At 54.6% G+C, this 16,228-nt stretch overlaps 1 protein-coding gene across 10 annotated transcripts; it reads left to right on the top strand.

Annotated features, from left to right (window-relative positions):
* Positions 1–133: 133 nt before the first annotated feature.
* On the top strand, positions 134–16,129 carry LOC311613203 (dual specificity protein kinase CLK2). 10 transcript variants are annotated; one of them, XM_084866817.1, is made up of 20 exons: positions 242–258; positions 3,383–3,552; positions 4,495–4,723; positions 5,400–5,487; positions 5,840–5,906; positions 6,077–6,193; positions 6,954–7,120; positions 7,850–7,944; positions 8,554–8,683; positions 8,783–8,865; positions 9,020–9,099; positions 9,276–9,366; positions 11,708–11,791; positions 12,393–12,518; positions 12,600–12,720; positions 13,337–13,465; positions 14,020–14,179; positions 14,278–14,379; positions 15,280–15,397; positions 15,670–16,129. In XM_084866817.1, the coding sequence occupies exons 1-20, from the start codon at positions 250–252 to the stop codon at positions 15,814–15,816; spliced, it is 2,313 nt and encodes a 770-aa protein (XP_084722943.1). In that variant the 5' UTR covers positions 242–249; the 3' UTR covers positions 15,817–16,129. The 10 variants fall into 10 exon arrangements, with proteins under 10 accessions (XP_084722946.1, XP_084722945.1, XP_084722944.1 ...); XM_084866820.1 differs by lacking the exons at positions 11,708–11,791; positions 12,393–12,518; positions 12,600–12,720; ... (3 more) ...; positions 15,280–15,397; positions 15,670–16,129 and adding an exon at positions 9,893–10,408 and having other exon boundaries at positions 134–258; positions 5,403–5,487; XM_084866819.1 differs by lacking the exons at positions 11,708–11,791; positions 12,393–12,518; positions 12,600–12,720; ... (3 more) ...; positions 15,280–15,397; positions 15,670–16,129 and adding an exon at positions 9,893–10,408 and having other exon boundaries at positions 179–258; positions 4,498–4,723; positions 5,403–5,487.
* The last annotated feature ends 99 nt before the right edge of the window (positions 16,130–16,228 follow it).

Here is a 16,228-nt window from a genome sequence, read left to right as displayed (position 1 = left end):
GGGCGGGGCCAGCAGCGCCGGGATCCCGGAGGGGCTCCGGGTGGGCGTGGCTTGGCGGATAGGGGCGGCCCTTCGAGTGTAGGAGAAGGGAGAACGGAAAAGGCGGCTGGGGCCCCGGGGAGGGCGTGGCCTAGAGCTGGGCTTTTTTATTCACTGAGCGCCTGGGAGGTGGAGCCGCCTGCGAGCGGCGGGAAAACCGGACGGGCGTTGTAGCTGATGAGACCGAGGAGGGCGAGGAATTGGGGACCAATGGAAGAGGTGGGGAATGGCTTTTGATATTCCGTCTTCCCCACTCTTGCTCATGAACTTCCGGTATTCCACTTTCTTTCTCTCTAGGCATGCTCCTTTGCTCACCCTGGTATTTAACGTTCTGATTTTTTTTTTCTTTTCTGCCGACCTTCCCAAATGCGACCCTGCCCATCACGGAATGGATGCTGAGGATGCAGGAGTTGGTTCAGATCTCATCTCCTCTAGGAAACCTAGAGGCACATTTCCAAATCTTTCCTCAGGTCGAGTCTAGTCTAGAACTTTCCAACAGTGTCCGGGGCACCACTGTTCATCACCATTCTCGTCACAAGGCTGCCATGATCTCTTTACAGGCCTTTTCCTCCCATTAGACCGTGAAGCCCTGAAGAACCTGGCCCAGTGCTGGACACATAGTGGGCACGCAGTAAATGCTCGTTGAATGAGCGATGATCTGGGAAAGCGTTCTTGGAGGAGGAGGAAGTGAATTTGCCATTCTGTCTTCTTAGCCCCGCACTACCCTTCCTCTTCTATTTTAGGGAACTTTTCCTAAACCATTTCTGGCTATCTGACCTAATCTCCATCTGACAGTCCTCCATCCCAGCTCCCCTCTGATATTCCGACTTTAATGTAGTTATCCTCAGGGGTTTTTGTTGTGTGGTGTGTTTTTTTACTTCCCTTTCTATTTCTCAATTCCTTCTGTTTGTCTCAAGGTCCCCTTCTCTTTGCTCTTTTCAATTCAGTAAGCGTACACTCCTCCTATTAGGTGTAAGCACATAATATCCGGGTCCAAAGTGATTGCGCCTTTTTCTGTACCCGGGTCTCCATCCCCGCATTGCTCAAACCTTTCCCTCCCAGCTGTGCTGAATCCACACGTGCACAGTTTGTGTTTAGGACAAAAGGTGTGTGTGTGGGGGGGTCTCTCTTTGCTGGGGTTAGGAGGCCGAGCTGCCTTAAGCACTGGGTATTTTCAGGATATGCTGGAGAAGCAGACCTCACCACCAAGCCTAAAATTAGGTTTTCGGAGCGGCGACACTCCCTAAATACCAGTCCTTTCTTTTAAAAATCCCCAAACTGACTAAGCCAGCGAGGTCTCCTAAAAGGGGCGAAAGACGGGGGAGCGATAGGGAAGGACGCGAGCGGAGAGCGGGCCCGGTGCCGCCCGCTGCCGCCCAGCGCCCTCCGCCGGGCGCACCCAGCACTCGGGCCGGGGCCGCCCGCGAGCAGGACGAGGGCGCGGCGGCGGCGTGCGCGGCGCCGGGGGCGGGGCCCGAGGGTCACTGGGAAGCGACGCTGAACGTGCGTGCGTACGTGCTCGCTCCCGGCGGCGCGGCGGCGGCGGCGGATCGGAGCGGCCGGAGCCGGAGACCCAGCGGGGACCGGGCCCCGGGCGGGGGCGGTGCGAGCGGCCCCCCAGCGGATCCTCGGGGCGGGGACGGAGCCGGGGCGGGCGGGGCTGGCGCAGAGCCCGGGAGCCGGGCGGGAGGTCCCGGGGTCTCGGGGAGGGGGGTGGAGCCGCACTTCGTCGCCGCGGGGGTGCCGGGACTCCCGGCCGCAGCGCCGCCGCCATCACGGACTTCCTGTGGGACAAGCGCACGGGCCTCGCCGCCAGAACGGTGAGCGCGCGGGCCGGCAGGCCGCGGGGCCGCGCGGGAAGATGGCGGCCGCGGGGCGGGCGGGGTGGGGTGCTGGCGGCGCGGGGCCGGGGCGAGGGGAGCGGAGGGGAGAGAGGGTCGCGACCTGCGAAGTGGCCGAGGTGGGGCGCGCAGCGCGGAGGGAAGGCAGCCGCTGGGGCGCACCTGGGAGGACCTGTAGGAAACTTGGGAGCCACCCAAGTAGGAGACGGTGATGGAGCGATGGAGCGGGGAGGGGAGCGGTTCCCGGGCCGAGATGTCAGAGCTGCACCGAGGCTGGAGAGAGCAGACACCGCCGTGTCGCTTGGAGGGTACGGAGAGCCTTTGGCTCCGGAAACTAGTGCTGGATCATCTGAGTAAGAAAGGGAACACGAAGCTGCACCAGTTGGTGAAGGTTGTAGGCTGGAGGGGACTGTGGGGGAACTTGGGTGGCAGCCTCCGGGGGGTGGGGGACACTGGCTGCCTGAGCAGTGCTGGGTTACCTGCAGGTATACCGCGCTTCTATCTTCTAGGCGCTCTCTGAGCCCTGTTCTGCCAGGAACGAATTAACTGTCCCCCTTCTGAACCTGAAGACAGGGTGCAGAGAGAGCCTCCAGCGGGAGCCAGATTGTGGAGTCATTGGCCTTTTCACACCTAATCTCCCCCCCACACACACTTCTGCCCTTAGGCCTGTTCATTTCATTGTGCCCTCCTGGCCTCCTCTTCCTGGTTGTGACTGATTTCTGGTTCTTTCCCTGGAGGAAAAAAGGATTGGTGCACCATGCCATCCAGTTCTAACAACTGGAAGGGAACTGGCTCCTAGACAAGCAGTGCTGATGTCAATGAAAAAGCAGTTATTCTGTACTTCCCAAGCCCAAAGGGGAGAAGCCAGATGGGACGCTGACTGCAGCTTGGGGCCTCCTGTATTAAGACCTCTCAAGGGGCGTTTGGCCAGAGGTGCAGGAATGAAGGCAGTTCAAGCAGCTAGCCCAGGTCCCTGGGACTTGTTTATATTTCGTGTGCATTGCTGGGTGTGGAGACCCGGCAAATGGGCTTCCTGCCCTCAGCACACAGATGGGCGACACTCGGAATAACTGTCAGCGTGTATCATGACAAAGTACACCAAAGCTTTCGTCTGCTGCATTGTGAGGCACTCAGCATGACACAGATCTGTCTTAGCTCTCAGCCCGGGAGGAGCTCGGCAGCCTCCCGTCAGTTACCATCTCACCTGCACTGAGCTGTGGCCGGACCGGAAGGCCTTCATGGAACCGTGTTTGTGGAAAATCGGAGGAGAGCAGAGTGCCGAGGGGGCCATATTTAAGGGATCGAGAGAGCTAGGGAAGGCTTCCTAGAGTTTTCAACCAGAGTCAGTAAGTGGCTACTGTTACGCTCCACGAAGGAGGAGGTTTAAGCACAGTGGTGGTTAAAAGAGAGAAATCAAAGAGGAGAAAGCAGCTGGGCACCTCGGCGACATCCAGTCCTTGCAGGGGACTGCCCCGCTATATCTGCTTTGCCTTCTCTTCCAGATGCCTCATCCCCGAAGGTACCATTCCTCAGAACGAGGCAGCCGGGGGAGTTACCATGAACACTATCGAAGCCGAAAGCATAAGAGGCGAAGAAGCCGATCCTGGTCAAGTAGCAGTGACCGGACACGGAGGCATCGGCGGGAAGACAGCTACCACGTTCGTTCCCGGAGGTGAGACCTTGCACTCAAGATCGCTCCATTTGTTCATTTAACAAAGGTTTATTGGTTACATGCCGAGCCCCTGGGTGGCGATGATGCTCAAGATGGATGACAAAATGAGGCATTTGCACTGTGCTATCAGGAGTGTTACCTTAGAGGCAGTCTGCGGGAAAGGGCTAAGGAAGCACCTAGCACGTTTGGTTGGACTAGGACGGGATGTGTAGTTCAAGGAGAATTTCCCAGAGTGTGTGACATCTCAACTCACCTGAAACATAAGGGTGACGTGTCCCAGATGAAGGGAAACCACATGCAAAGACTAGGGGCTGGAAGTAGCTAGTGAGCTGATGGACAAGGCAGTTAGGTTTGTCTGGTTTTAATAACTTAGCGGCGTGTTCGGTGGAGGGGTGGGTTAGGGATAGTTAGGAGCAGAGCTAGATGTAGGGAAGGCTTATGGCTTTGTTCCATTAAGTCACTGGAGGGAAGCCCTAACCAGTTTGGCTCAGTGGATAGAGCGTCGGCCTGCGGACTTAAGAGTCCTGGGTTCGATTCCAGTCAAGGGCATGTATCTTAGTTGTGGGCACATCCCCAGTAGGGGGTGTGCAGGTGGCAGCTTATCGATGTTTCTCTCTCATCGATGTTCCTAACTCTCTATCTCTCTCCCTTTCTCTCTGTAAAAAAATCAATAAAATATATTTTTAAAAATAAATCACTGGAAGAAAGGAGATGGCCCCCAGAGGATGTGGTTCTGCAGCTGTCTTTTGAGATGTCTTGGTGACGTGCAGCTGGTGATTCCTCCTCTGCACCTAGTTCCTTCAGTTCTCTGGTCCTCAGTCCTCTCAGACTTGGTCGATGTGTGGGAGCCATCCCTCCAGCAGCGCTCCTTCCTCACGGAGGGAGGACCTTGGCACGGGGGTGGCACGGAGTGTGGCCTGATGGGTGTTCACTGTCCAACAGCAGCTACGATGACCGTTCCTCTGACCGGAGAGCCTATGACCGGCGATACTGCGGCAGCTACAGGCGCAACGACTACAGCAGGGACCGGGGAGACGCCTACTACGACGCGGACTACCGGCACTCCTACGAGTACCACCGGGAGAACAGCAGCTACCGCAGCCAGCGCAGCAGCCGCAGGAAGCACCGGCGGCGGAGGCGGCACAGCCGGACGTTCAGCCGCTCCTCTTCGGTGAGTGCCTGCCCCGGCCCCTCCCCTCCCCTCCCCCTCTGGGACCCGGGTAAGTGAGAGGCGTCCTTGTGCTCAGCTGGTCCGTGGGGCATGAACGCTGAGGTGGGCACCGAGTCCGTCTCTCTCGGAAGCTCTTGGACTCCAGGAGGGCCCCCGAACCTGCTTTAGAGGTGCATGGGCACAGAGCGCCTGTGAGCCCCAGTGCCCTCTGGCATGCTGGCCTCGCTGTGCAGGGGCAGCTTCTCTGCCCCGAAGGCCTGCACTCTAATGGGGACCTTGCTTGTGGACTGCCTTCCTCCCCCAAGCCCTGGGCTCCATGGCCCCCTCAGTAGGTGGGCTTGGGTGGGGGAAAGGGGAGATTGGTGCCTGCCTGGAAGGGCACTGTGTAGAGCATGGCATTGTGGGTGACATTGGCACAACGACACCACTTCTCTGCTCTGCCCGTGCCTCTCCTCGTTCCCGTTTTGGGTTTGGGACTTGGGGTTGTGCGCCGCTCTCTCTTCTCACCCCGATCCGCCTTACTGCATCTGACGTGTTCCCTTCCACTGTCCCCCATCATCGTCTGTCCCCCCTGGCTGGGCGCCTGTGACCGGTGGCCCCTCCACCACCCGCCCCGCCTCCCTCCGGCCCCCGCTCCGACACCTGGCTTGCTCCGACCCCCCCCGCCCCCCGACAGCAGCACAGCAGCCGGAGAGCCAAGAGTGTAGAGGACGACGCTGAGGGCCACCTCATCTACCACGTCGGGGACTGGCTACAAGAGCGATGTACAAGCCAAATCGTAACAATCCTATAGCCTGTAATGGTCCCATAGCCATTCTAACGTCCCGAGCCAACCCAAGTCACGGTCTCTCTTGCCTTCTCTCAGTGGTGTTGTTTATCTGGGTGGTTTGAGTTGCTGTTGAGAATTGACCTCTGCTGTCCACTCCCAGCTCTCATGGCCCCTGGGTTAAAGGTGGTGGGAGTCACACAGGGGTTTTCTTCCCCTGTGACCATCTGTATCTGTTCCCCCATCCTTCATTTCACCCCAGATTGCTGTCCCTTTTTCCTTCCAACTCGGCTCATTCCCCACCTTCTCTCCCCCCTCCCTCTCCCTGTCCCCGCTCTCTCTCGTTCCAGATGAAATTGTCAGCACGCTGGGAGAGGGCACCTTTGGCAGAGTTGTCCAATGTGTGGACCATCGCAGGTAACTGTCAGCCACCCTGCCCCATCCCTGCTGGGCATAGAGAGGTGGTGAGGGTGATCTGGGGCCGGTGTACCGGTGAGCAAAAGGTAGGAGTTCTTCATGCCCTGACAGCCCATTCAGTCTGAGATGTTCTCAGGAACCCAGCAAAAGCCTCTTCTGCCAACCCACAGGGGTGGGGCCCGAGTTGCCTTGAAGATCATAAAGAATGTGGAAAAGTACAAGGAAGCTGCTCGACTTGAAATCAATGTCCTGGAGAAAATCAATGAGAAGGACCCTGACAACAAGAAGTAAGCAAGCAAAGGAGTGTGTGCGGAGTCCGAGAGGCTCCACCCCAAACTAGGTTAGGCCGGCAGCGAGTCCCAGACCTCATCCATTCATCTTCCGTTCGTCATCTTAGAGTAGAAGGACATTAGAGTAGAAAGGGAGGGTCTGCGATAGTCTCTGACTCATTTCCCTTGTTTTCAGGGCAGTGAAATTGCTCTGCAGTTTGTCTCCAGCCCAGGGTGGCCTCTGTAGGGATCTTCCCTGGGAATGACCCTCAGACTGAGAATTAACATTTTGTCAAAAAAGTTAATTGAGCTTTTAATACTTGGAACTATGCTGATGGGGCCAACAACATTTATATGTAATATTCCTGTTCTCACACGTTCTGTAAGCCAACTATGTAAAAAGAGTGTTGAGTGAACACATAAGAAGATAATAGGTCTAAACATGGGCCCAATGGTGGCTAATAGTGAATTTCAGGAATGGGAAGTGGGGTCTGGGTTTAGGAGGGACAGTTTGACAATTCAAGGTCAACACAAGAGCCTGGCACTCCACAACACTTCAGCAACTAGAGTTTAACTATGTAAAATTTTTGAAAATGATTTGAATCTTGCTAGCTAGTACATCTCTTTGAGTCCACCAGAAAGACCATTTCCTAAAGGAACTGAATTGTGTTGGTGATACAAGTGTGTGGAATCAACAGCTATGCAGTCCCGCCTTGTTGGAGGGTGGTGAGCAGATGGGAGCTCATCAGACATTCCCCTTCCCCATCTCTCTCCCCAGCCTCTGTGTCCAGATGTTTGACTGGTTTGACTACCATGGCCACATGTGTATCTCCTTTGAGCTTCTGGGCCTTAGCACCTTCGATTTCCTCAAAGACAACAACTACCTGCCCTACCCCATCCACCAAGTGCGCCACATGGCCTTCCAGCTGTGCCAGGCTGTCAAGTGTGAGTGGGGTGGGCCGAGGTGGACTCTGGGACAGCCCCTGCCTCCATTGGACCTCTTCTATCTCAGTTGTGCACTGGTGAAGCCCCTAAGCAGTCAACTTGATTATCTGCACTTCCGTTATTCACTGTCATGTTGACATCTCCTCTTCTGACTTAACTCCTTGACTGATGTCCTCAGCATCACTGATTGGCTTACTCCACATCTAACCAAGCAGGAGCTGGAAGACAAAGCCTTTGAAATCAAAGCACTTAAATACCTCTTTTCCTTGGGAAGTGTAAGTCAGGCAGCAAGCACAAAGACAAAAGGTCAACTCCAGCTAGAGGTTTCCATGTGTCTAACCCGAGATGCTCTTCATTCCCAGCCAAGCAGGTGGAAGCAGAGAGTAGCGCAGCCAAGGAGCCAAGTAGGGAATCCAGACTAGTACGTGGTTCCTCTTGAGTGTTCGTAACAATACGGTTTTGCAGAGTTGATATACATATATCAGAACCAGTACAAAAATACAAGCTATAGAAAACTGTCCTTACGCTTCGATTGAGAATTATTTACATATCTTATAAGCATAGAGCATCTTAGACCAGGCATTTCATTTGAATGTAGAACAGAAGGAAACCTAGGAACTGAACCCTCCTCCTCACCAGCTTGGAGCTAGGCGACCAAGCCTAGGGTTAGCTGGTGCCAGTTAGCCCTGGCTGCCAGGGCCAACCGTGACCTGGCCTTTTCCCCTGCAGTCCTCCACGATAACAAGCTGACACATACGGACCTCAAGCCTGAAAATATTTTGTTTGTGAATTCAGACTACGAGCTCACTTACAATCTTGAGAAGGTAAGATGGATAGGGTTTCCCCTTGGCCAGTGAGGGCAGGCGGCTGTGTCCGTTTGCCTTTCTCTTAACCCTTCATGGCCTCCTTTTACTTCTTGCTCCCACATTTTCTCTTGGTCTGGCTCTTGACTGAGTAAAACCAGCAGAGATGGAAAGGGAGGGATTTAAGAAGACTTCAATTGGAAGAAAATTTGAAAAAAGAACTTCCCAGTCTAGTGGGAATGCTTTTAAGGTTCTTGCTCCAGACTTCTTTCTCTTCTTTGTAAAGAAAGCTCAATTCCCTGAGGAACTAGAGTTCATGGAGGTCTCCAAAGCAAACTCTCCCTCTCTCTGCAGCATGTTAACATTTTCACAAAAACACAGTCATGTGGGTGTAGCCTTCGATGCACAGAGACTTGCATGCTATCCCATAATTATTCCTTAATCCTCTTCCTCCTCAACTCCTAAAGTACTCTGCTAGGTATGGGGAGGCTGTAAGACTGAGATCGGCGTGTGGTGGGGGCAGAGAAGCAGGTCTAAGTTACTTTTTAATGCTCAGAACCACTTCAGAGGACAGTAACGGCCTCTCGGGCTGGAGTGCAGAGGCTCATTCTTTTCCCGCTTGGTTCCTAGAAGCGAGATGAGCGAAGCGTGAAGAGCACGGCGGTGCGGGTGGTAGACTTTGGCAGTGCCACCTTTGACCATGAGCACCATAGTACTATTGTCTCCACTCGCCACTACCGAGCGCCAGAGGTCATCCTGGGTAAGGGGGAAGGACAAGATGTCCTAGTGTAAGCAGGCGTGGTGGTGAGGGTGGCACCCCCTGAGCGTCATAACACCTTTCCCTCCACTTCCCACCCAGAGCTGGGCTGGTCACAGCCTTGTGATGTGTGGAGCATAGGCTGCATCATCTTTGAGTACTATGTTGGCTTCACCCTCTTCCAAGTAAGTAATTCTGTGACCGCCTGGGACTCTCACCCCGATTTCCCTGTCTGCTGAGGACCTGCCTGCTCACTCGCCCACATTGCTTATTTTCCTGGCAGCTGGTCCTCAGCATTCCCTTCCCAGTCCCATGCTCAGTTCTGGCTTCCTTTCCTAGACCCATGACAACAGGGAGCATCTAGCCATGATGGAAAGGATTTTGGGTCCCATCCCTTCCCGGATGACCCGAAAAACAAGGTGAACTTTGCGTGGGAGAGGCTCAACCCTTTTCCTTTTCTCTCAACAAATGGTCAACATCACGTTTTCTTTTTTCTTTGACACCTTCCCTCCCCCAGCTACTCAGATGGGGGTTAAGGGGATTATCCCACAGTAAGAGGAACCTCCTGATTCCTCAACCTCCCCTTCCCCTCTAGGAAGCAGAAATATTTTTATCGGGGTCGCCTGGATTGGGATGAGAACACGTCAGCGGGGCGCTACGTTCGAGAAAACTGCAAACCACTGCGGGTGAGCCAGGCTGGGGTCAGCAGCGCCCGCCACCGAGGCCACTCCTTTCTTGGGGTGTTTTGCCTCTGGAAAGCGTTTCACAAGCACAGAGCTGGGGAAGAAGGGGAGGAATACTGCAGACATTTTTGGTTAATTGAAGAGAGAGAAGAGGGACTGGTTTTTTGGCGGGAAGGAGGTGAGACAGCCATGTCCTTCTTGAGCCAATTAGAGATCAAAGCAAGGTCCTGGAGTCCTTGGGTCAAAAAAAAAAAAAAAAAAAAAAAGTAAGTTAGAGCTTAAATTTTAATGTGGAGCGAAAGAAAGAAGATTTACGAGGTTGACCAGAATATACAAGTAGAACTTTCAGAGGATGAAGCAAAGGTAGGTTAAGCTGTAGTATCAGAGTCGGTCACAATGTGGTCGTGTGAAGGTAGTATTCATAATGGTTGTAAGCAGAGCCTTGGTCTTCCAAGACTGAAGCAGGGCCTGTAGAAGGCAGGGCTTGTAAGGCATCGAACCTCACCTTTCTCCTGCCCTTCACCACCAGCGGTATCTGACCTCAGAGGCAGAGGAACATCACCAGCTCTTCGATCTGATTGAAGGCATGCTGGAGTATGAACCTGCTAAGCGGCTGACCTTGGGGGAAGCTCTCCAGCATCCTTTCTTCACCCGCCTCCGGGCAGAACCACTCACTGCCAAGTTGTGGGACTCCAGTCGGGATATCAGTCGGTGACGATGAGACCCTGGGCCCCGCTGCCTCTAGCGGCAGTGGGTGTCCAGTCCGGGACACTGGTGCTTTTTTATACAAGAGAACAGAACCGGAGCCCACTCCTTCCTCCTGGCTCCCTGTATACCTGTGAATATGTGAAATAGTGTAAATACGAAAGAGCTTGTACCCTGCCTTGTACATAATGCTATCCATTCTACACTCTTCCCAGCCTCACTTGCCCCTTGACAGATGAGATGGATGGGGGCAGAATGAGGTAACCAGGTGGCATCCAGCCCATATTTTATAACGAATTTTGTATAGTCTTTGTGAAATAAAATGAAGTGCTTCATCTGACCTCCATCCCCGGAGTTTGAGGTTTGGCAATGCTGGGGTGGAGGGATGAGAAGATTGGCAGCCTGAGTTTTGGTAAGCAGGGAGTCTCATCTTACCCTCTAAAATTAACTAATCAGGCGACCAGTTTATCTGGTTTGTTTCAGGGGAGGGTAATGATGAATGATAACATTTCTCGCACGTTAGAATGGAGGATTATAAGGTGGCACTTTTTTAAAAAAATATATTTTATTGATTTTTTTTACAGAGAGGTAGGGAGAGAGAGAGCTAGAAACGTCGATGAGAGAGAAACATCGGCCAGCTGCCTCTGGCGCACACCCTACCAGGGATGTGCCCACAACCAATGCCCTTGACAGGAATCAAACCTGGGACCTTTAAGTCCACAGACAGACGCTCTACCACTGAGCCAAACCGGCTTCGGCAAGGTGGCACTTCTTTGGTCGGGAATAATGAGGGTTGCGAAGGGGGTCCAACTACTAGAGCCATTAGACTGGAACCCCACCCTCCAGCCAGAAGCCAAGTTAAAAACGCTCTACTGGGCTTCTGAGAGGCTCCCACCACCAGGGAAAACTCCCATCATACATCTCAGGAGGCGTACTGAGCAGGATTATCACGCAAAGCCTCCTGGGGGGTGTAGTTCGTTGGTGGGGCCGCGTCACGTGAGGTGAGGGGTGGTACTTGGAGACACTGGGTTACTGGTGTCACGTGTGGTACTTCCGGCCTTTCCTGTAGCCGGGACGCAGGCGTAGCCCGCTGCTGCTGCGGGATCCTGGAGACTTCCGGCCGGCCCAGCCAATCGGCGCTCAGCGGAGCGGCGGCCGGAGTGGAGCGGAGGGAGCTGAGAGTCGCTGCTGCCCCCGGTGCCGCCCCAGGGGCGTGGAGGGCAGGGGGCGGCCTAGTCCGCGGTTGCAACTATGGCTCAAAACACAGACGGCCAGAACCCCTTCGCCGAGCCCAGCGAACTTGACAACCCTTTCCAGGTGACTTGCGCCGGCCTCCTTTGGGCACCAGGACTGACTTCCCGGTTCTGGAGGATGGGGTTAACTTGCCTTCCCATTCTGGACATTTGGTCTTTGGAAGGGCCGCCACGTGAGGGTGCCGGTGCCTCCAGACCAGCGAGCACCCTGGGGGGCGGGCCCTGTCCCTGTAAGAAACCGGTCCGGGCAGTGAGGGGTGGAGGATTTGGAGAAAATGTTTGGACAACAGCGTGGCTCCCTAGGTGCAGACCGGGAGCCACAGGCAGTTTGAAGAGGCCTCTGTGAGGTATCGGGTGCCAGCTGAGCCTCTGGTCTCTGCCCGCAGGACCCAGCTGTGATCCAGCACCGGCCCAGCCCGAGCCCGAACTATGCCACGCTCGATGTCTACAACCCTTTTGAGACCCGAGAGGTGAGATTCTGGAGAGCACAGGACTGACTGCAAGGAAGGGGAGGGTCTGCCCATAAGTCCGCTCTGTCGGGGTACCGGGGCCTTTTCCGCATGCAAAGGAAGAAGCCAGCACCATGACCTTAGCTCCCCGACAGAGTGGCCATGGATGCTTAATTCTTCCGGAGACACAGGGGCTAACGATCCATCCAATCAGAGCCTGGCGGGGCCATGACCAAGGCTCTGTGTGGGGAGGCCTCTTTGAAAAAAAACAAAGTATGCAGCCGGTGGGAGGTGAGAAAACACTCTGCTTAGGTGTGCACTTAGAATGCAAGAACTAGACAGATGTGTCTCACTGGGACAGGAAATAGGGTTTTTAAAAGGCACGGAAGTAGCTGTAGATGAGTGCTTTGCGTTCTGGCTAAGGAATTGGATGTGAGGGGTGATGAGGGCTGCTGCTGATTGTAACGGGAGTTCTCTGACCAACATAAGAACTAGCCTTCTAACCACTGTGGGAGGGGCTGCTACCCAGGTAATGAGTTCTGAGTCAGAAGATATCCAGGCTGACTAGCTTCCTCTGTTCTGAGGGACCAGATGATCTGTAAGGTCTTTTTCAACCCAGCAGCCACCATCAACCTACGAGCCTCCTGCCCCTGCTCCAGCCCCGTTGCCTCCACCCGCAGCTCCCCCGCAGTCCTCGAGAAAGCTCAGCCCGTCAGAACCCAAGAACTATGGCTCCTACAGCACCCAGGTAAGGGCGGGTGCGGGTGGTGGTTGGGAAGCCGGGCCGGCCGGGGCCCAGGACTCACATCTCTCCGCTCGCCCTGGGCAGGCTTCCGCCACAGCAGCCACGGCAGAGCTGCTCAAGAAGCAAGAGGAGCTCAACAGGAAGGCGGAGGAGCTGGACCGGCGGGAGCGGGAGCTGCGACACGCTGCCCTGGGGGGCAAAGCCAGTAAGTGGGTCCTTGGAGGGTCTGACGGTCTCTAAGGAGCAAAACACCTACGAGCTTGGGCCCCAGAGCCAAACTGTGAGTCTGAAAATGTGGGCGCCATCGCTTATTAATAATAGCGAGCTCCTAGGCAAGCTGCTTAATGCCGAGTGCCTCAGTTTCCATACTTGTAAAATGAGAATAGCTTTTGTACCCGTTTGACAGGATTGTTGTGGGAATTAAACAAGATCCTCCAGCCGAGACTGGTTTGGCTGCCTTGGGGACTGGAGGGTCCCAGGTTCGATTCCGGTCAAGGGCATGTACCTTGGTTGCGGGCATATCCCCAGTAGGGGGTGTGCAAGAGGCAGCTGATGGATGACTCTCTCTCGTCGATGTTTCTAACTCTCTATCTCTCTCTCTTCCTCTCTGCACAAAATCAATAAAATATATTAAACAAGATCCTCCATACAAAGTGCTCGGCGCAGTGCTTAAAGGTTGTAAATAGTAATCCTCATTATTTTTATTTCTCTCCATCTCCTTGGACCCCAGGATAGAGATAAGAATGGAGGACCCAGAGTGGAAGCGGGAGTGACGCCGTCGTTGGTCTCTGCCTCACTTCTGCTCTCTTTGTGCCTTTCAGCTCGACAGAACAATTGGCCCCCTCTGCCTTCCTTCTGCCCCGTCCAGCCCTGCTTTTTCCAGGACATCTCCATGGAGATCCCACAGGAATTTCAGAGGACAGTGTCCACCATGTACTATCTCTGGATGTGTGAGTAGTAAGAAGCCCCTGTGGAGAAAGAGGACAAGGAGTCACTTGTACATCTTTTCTACCCCGGAGCCCCCTCACCTAGAACTGGACACTGTCCCTCTCTTTAATATTTGAGTTTAAGTCTAATTTCTCTAGGATATTCCTGGGTCAGTCCTTTTGTACAATTTAGGACTTATTCTCCAGCCTTCGAGCAAAGGTGTGTTTTTGCCCGCTTACCTTCCCTTGTCCTCAGGCATCAGTGTATTCTGAATCCTGTAACTGTCTTTTCAGAGGGGATTGATTACACATGGGTGAGGTTTGCTCATTCTGTCTCCCCCGTGGGGGACTCTGTAAGGGCAGATGTTGTCTGTGTGTCCTTCTCGCCACGTTTGGTAAGGTGACCAGGCGTCCCGCTTTGGGCGGGACAGTCCCGATTTTTTTGGAAGAAATTTTTGTTAAAAATCAGGACATGATGGTCACCTTAACATTTGGGGAGGGTCATCGGGCGGGCTTATCCGGGAAGGAGCTTTCGTTGCGGTCGGAAAGAGCCATCATCCTGTCCCTCCGTCCGTTAGGCAGCACCCTGGCTCTCCTCCTGAACTTCCTCGCCTGCCTCGCCAGCTTCTGCGTGGACACCAGCGGGGGCACCGGCTTTGGGCTCTCCATCCTCTGGATCATCCTCTTCACTCCCTGCTCCTTCGTCTGCTGGTACCGCCCCATGTACAAGGCTTTCCGGTGAGTTGGGGACTGGGGTGATGGGTACGTTTGAATGGACCCCGCTACCTGCTCCTCCAGCACTAATTCTCCCGCCCTCCCCGTTTTTCTCCTCGCAGGAGCGATAGTTCCTTCAATTTCTTCGTTTTCTTCTTCATTTTCTTCGCCCAGGATGTGCTTTTTGTCCTCCAGGCCATTGGCATCCCAGGCTGGGGGTTCAGGTCGGTGAGCCTGCTGTCTCCCTCAGCCCTTCCCCCCAGGCCTCTAGACCAAGTCAGGGTCCTGGGTGGGAGCTGTTCAGCAGGAGGAAATGTGGTTTTTGTCCTTGGGAGGTGCTGGTTTATGGAGAGAGACAAGACATTCTCCCAGGACAGAGAGAGCCCAGACAGAACTCTGGACAGACATGGGTTGAGCGGAAGAAGGTCAATCTGAGAAGGCTTCCTGGAGGAGGTGTATGTAATCCCGGTTGAAGAGCAGAGGGAGAATCTTCAACAGAAGCATCTATTTATTTTATTGTATTTTAGTTTATTGACTTTTAGAGGGTGAGAGATTTGTTGTTCTACATATTTATGCATTCATTGGTTGGTTCTTGTATGTGTCCTCACTGGGGATCGAACTCACAGCCTTGATGCTCTAACCAACAGCTCTCCAGCCAGGGCAGGAAGAGTCTGTTTAGAGCAGGGGTCTTCAAACTACGGCCCGCGGGCCACATGCAGCCCACAGAGGAGTCTGATCCGGCCCGCCAGGTTTTTTGGGCAGTGAGCGCAGCCGAGGTGTTACAGTAGGAATTAGTAGTTCATATAGTCCGGCCCTCCAGCTCTCTGAGGGACCGTGATCTGGCTCCCACTTTAAAAAGTTTGAGGACCCCTGGTTTAGAGTGAGGATGTCTGGAAGAGCTTGGAGAACTGGGAAGTAGTTCAGAAAGTGGGTCTAAACCATGAAGAGAGTGGATGTATTTCGGGAATGTGTGCGTAGAAAGCTGCCAGACTAACAGGCGTGACTGTGGATGGGAGGGTGGGAATGGGGCTGGTTTGGGACATAACCGGCGGAGAAGCTGGGAGGACAGAGACCCAGCTCTGAGCGGGCCCTCTGAGCGGCCACATCCTTGTCCCTCCTCCCAGTGGCTGGATCTCCGCACTGGTGGTGCTGAAGACCAACACGGCTGTAGCTGTGCTCATGCTGCTGGTCGCCCTGGTCTTCACTGGCATCGCCGTGCTGGGAATCGTGATGCTAAAGCGGGTGAGGGGCTGCGGTGAGGTGGGGCCAGGAGAGTGAGATCATGTGTCCCCAGGGGCCTGGGTGGAACTTTCTGGAGGAACTGGGGAGGGCCAGGCTGATGGGCGGGTTCTGAGCTAATGGACCTGTGTGTGTGTGTGTGTGTGTGTGTGTGTGTTGGAGGGGGTCCAAGAAGGGAAATGGAGAGCAGCAGGCCGGGAGTGGTGGCGGTGTGGGGCTGGAGCAGAGTGGCAGTGGCTGGGATGTGCTATGATATCTCTGTCCTCCACTTGCAGATCCACTCCTTGTACCGCAACACAGGTGCCAGCTTCCAGAAGGCCCAGCAAGAATTCGCGGCCGGTGTCTTCTCCAATCCTGCGGTGCGAACCGCAGCTGCCAACGCAGCCGCTGGGGCTGCTGAAAATGCCTTCCGGGGCCCGTGACCCCTGACGGATGCCCTGGCCCTGCCACCTGAGGGGGCCGACGTAGCCCCTCTCCCCGACGTCTCTGGGACTTGTGAGACATAACTTTCGATGTCTCCTGTATCGTGCCCCCGACCCCGCAGCTGTGGCTGCCCGAACCTGATTTAGGGGTCGGGGAACCCGCTGTGACCCAGTCACTGCTCTGCCTACACCCCACTGCCCAATCAGGCCACTCCGCTGCCAACCCCTTACACTCCCCCACCCAGCTTCCCTCTGCTGTGCCAAGGCTGTTGCTTCGATTATTTAAATAAAAAGAAAGTGGAACTGGAACTCAGATCCCTGTTTCTGGAATGTTTACTGGGAACTAGGACAGAAAGAGTGCCCTAGCAGGTTTGGCTCAGTGGATAGAGCTTCGGTCAGGGTGCATGCAGGA

Source organism: Pipistrellus hanaki, assembly GCF_964339955.1.
Source record: "Pipistrellus hanaki genome assembly, chromosome: 18".
Classification (NCBI taxonomy): Eukaryota; Metazoa; Chordata; class Mammalia; order Chiroptera; family Vespertilionidae; genus Pipistrellus; species Pipistrellus hanaki.
The sequence above is the reverse complement of the archived record's forward strand: the minus strand, read 5'-3'. Positions and strand labels throughout refer to the sequence as shown.

Bases quoted from the DNA above. Each gene is read 5' to 3' on its own strand.
- LOC311613203 (XM_084866817.1), top strand. The intron at 5,907-6,076 runs GTAACTGTCAGC...GCCAACCCACAG, and splicing joins CAATGTGTGGACCATCGCAG to GGGTGGGGCCCGAGTTGCCT. The intron at 12,721-13,336 runs GTAAGTGGGTCC...TGTGCCTTTCAG, and splicing joins TGCCCTGGGGGGCAAAGCCA to CTCGACAGAACAATTGGCCC.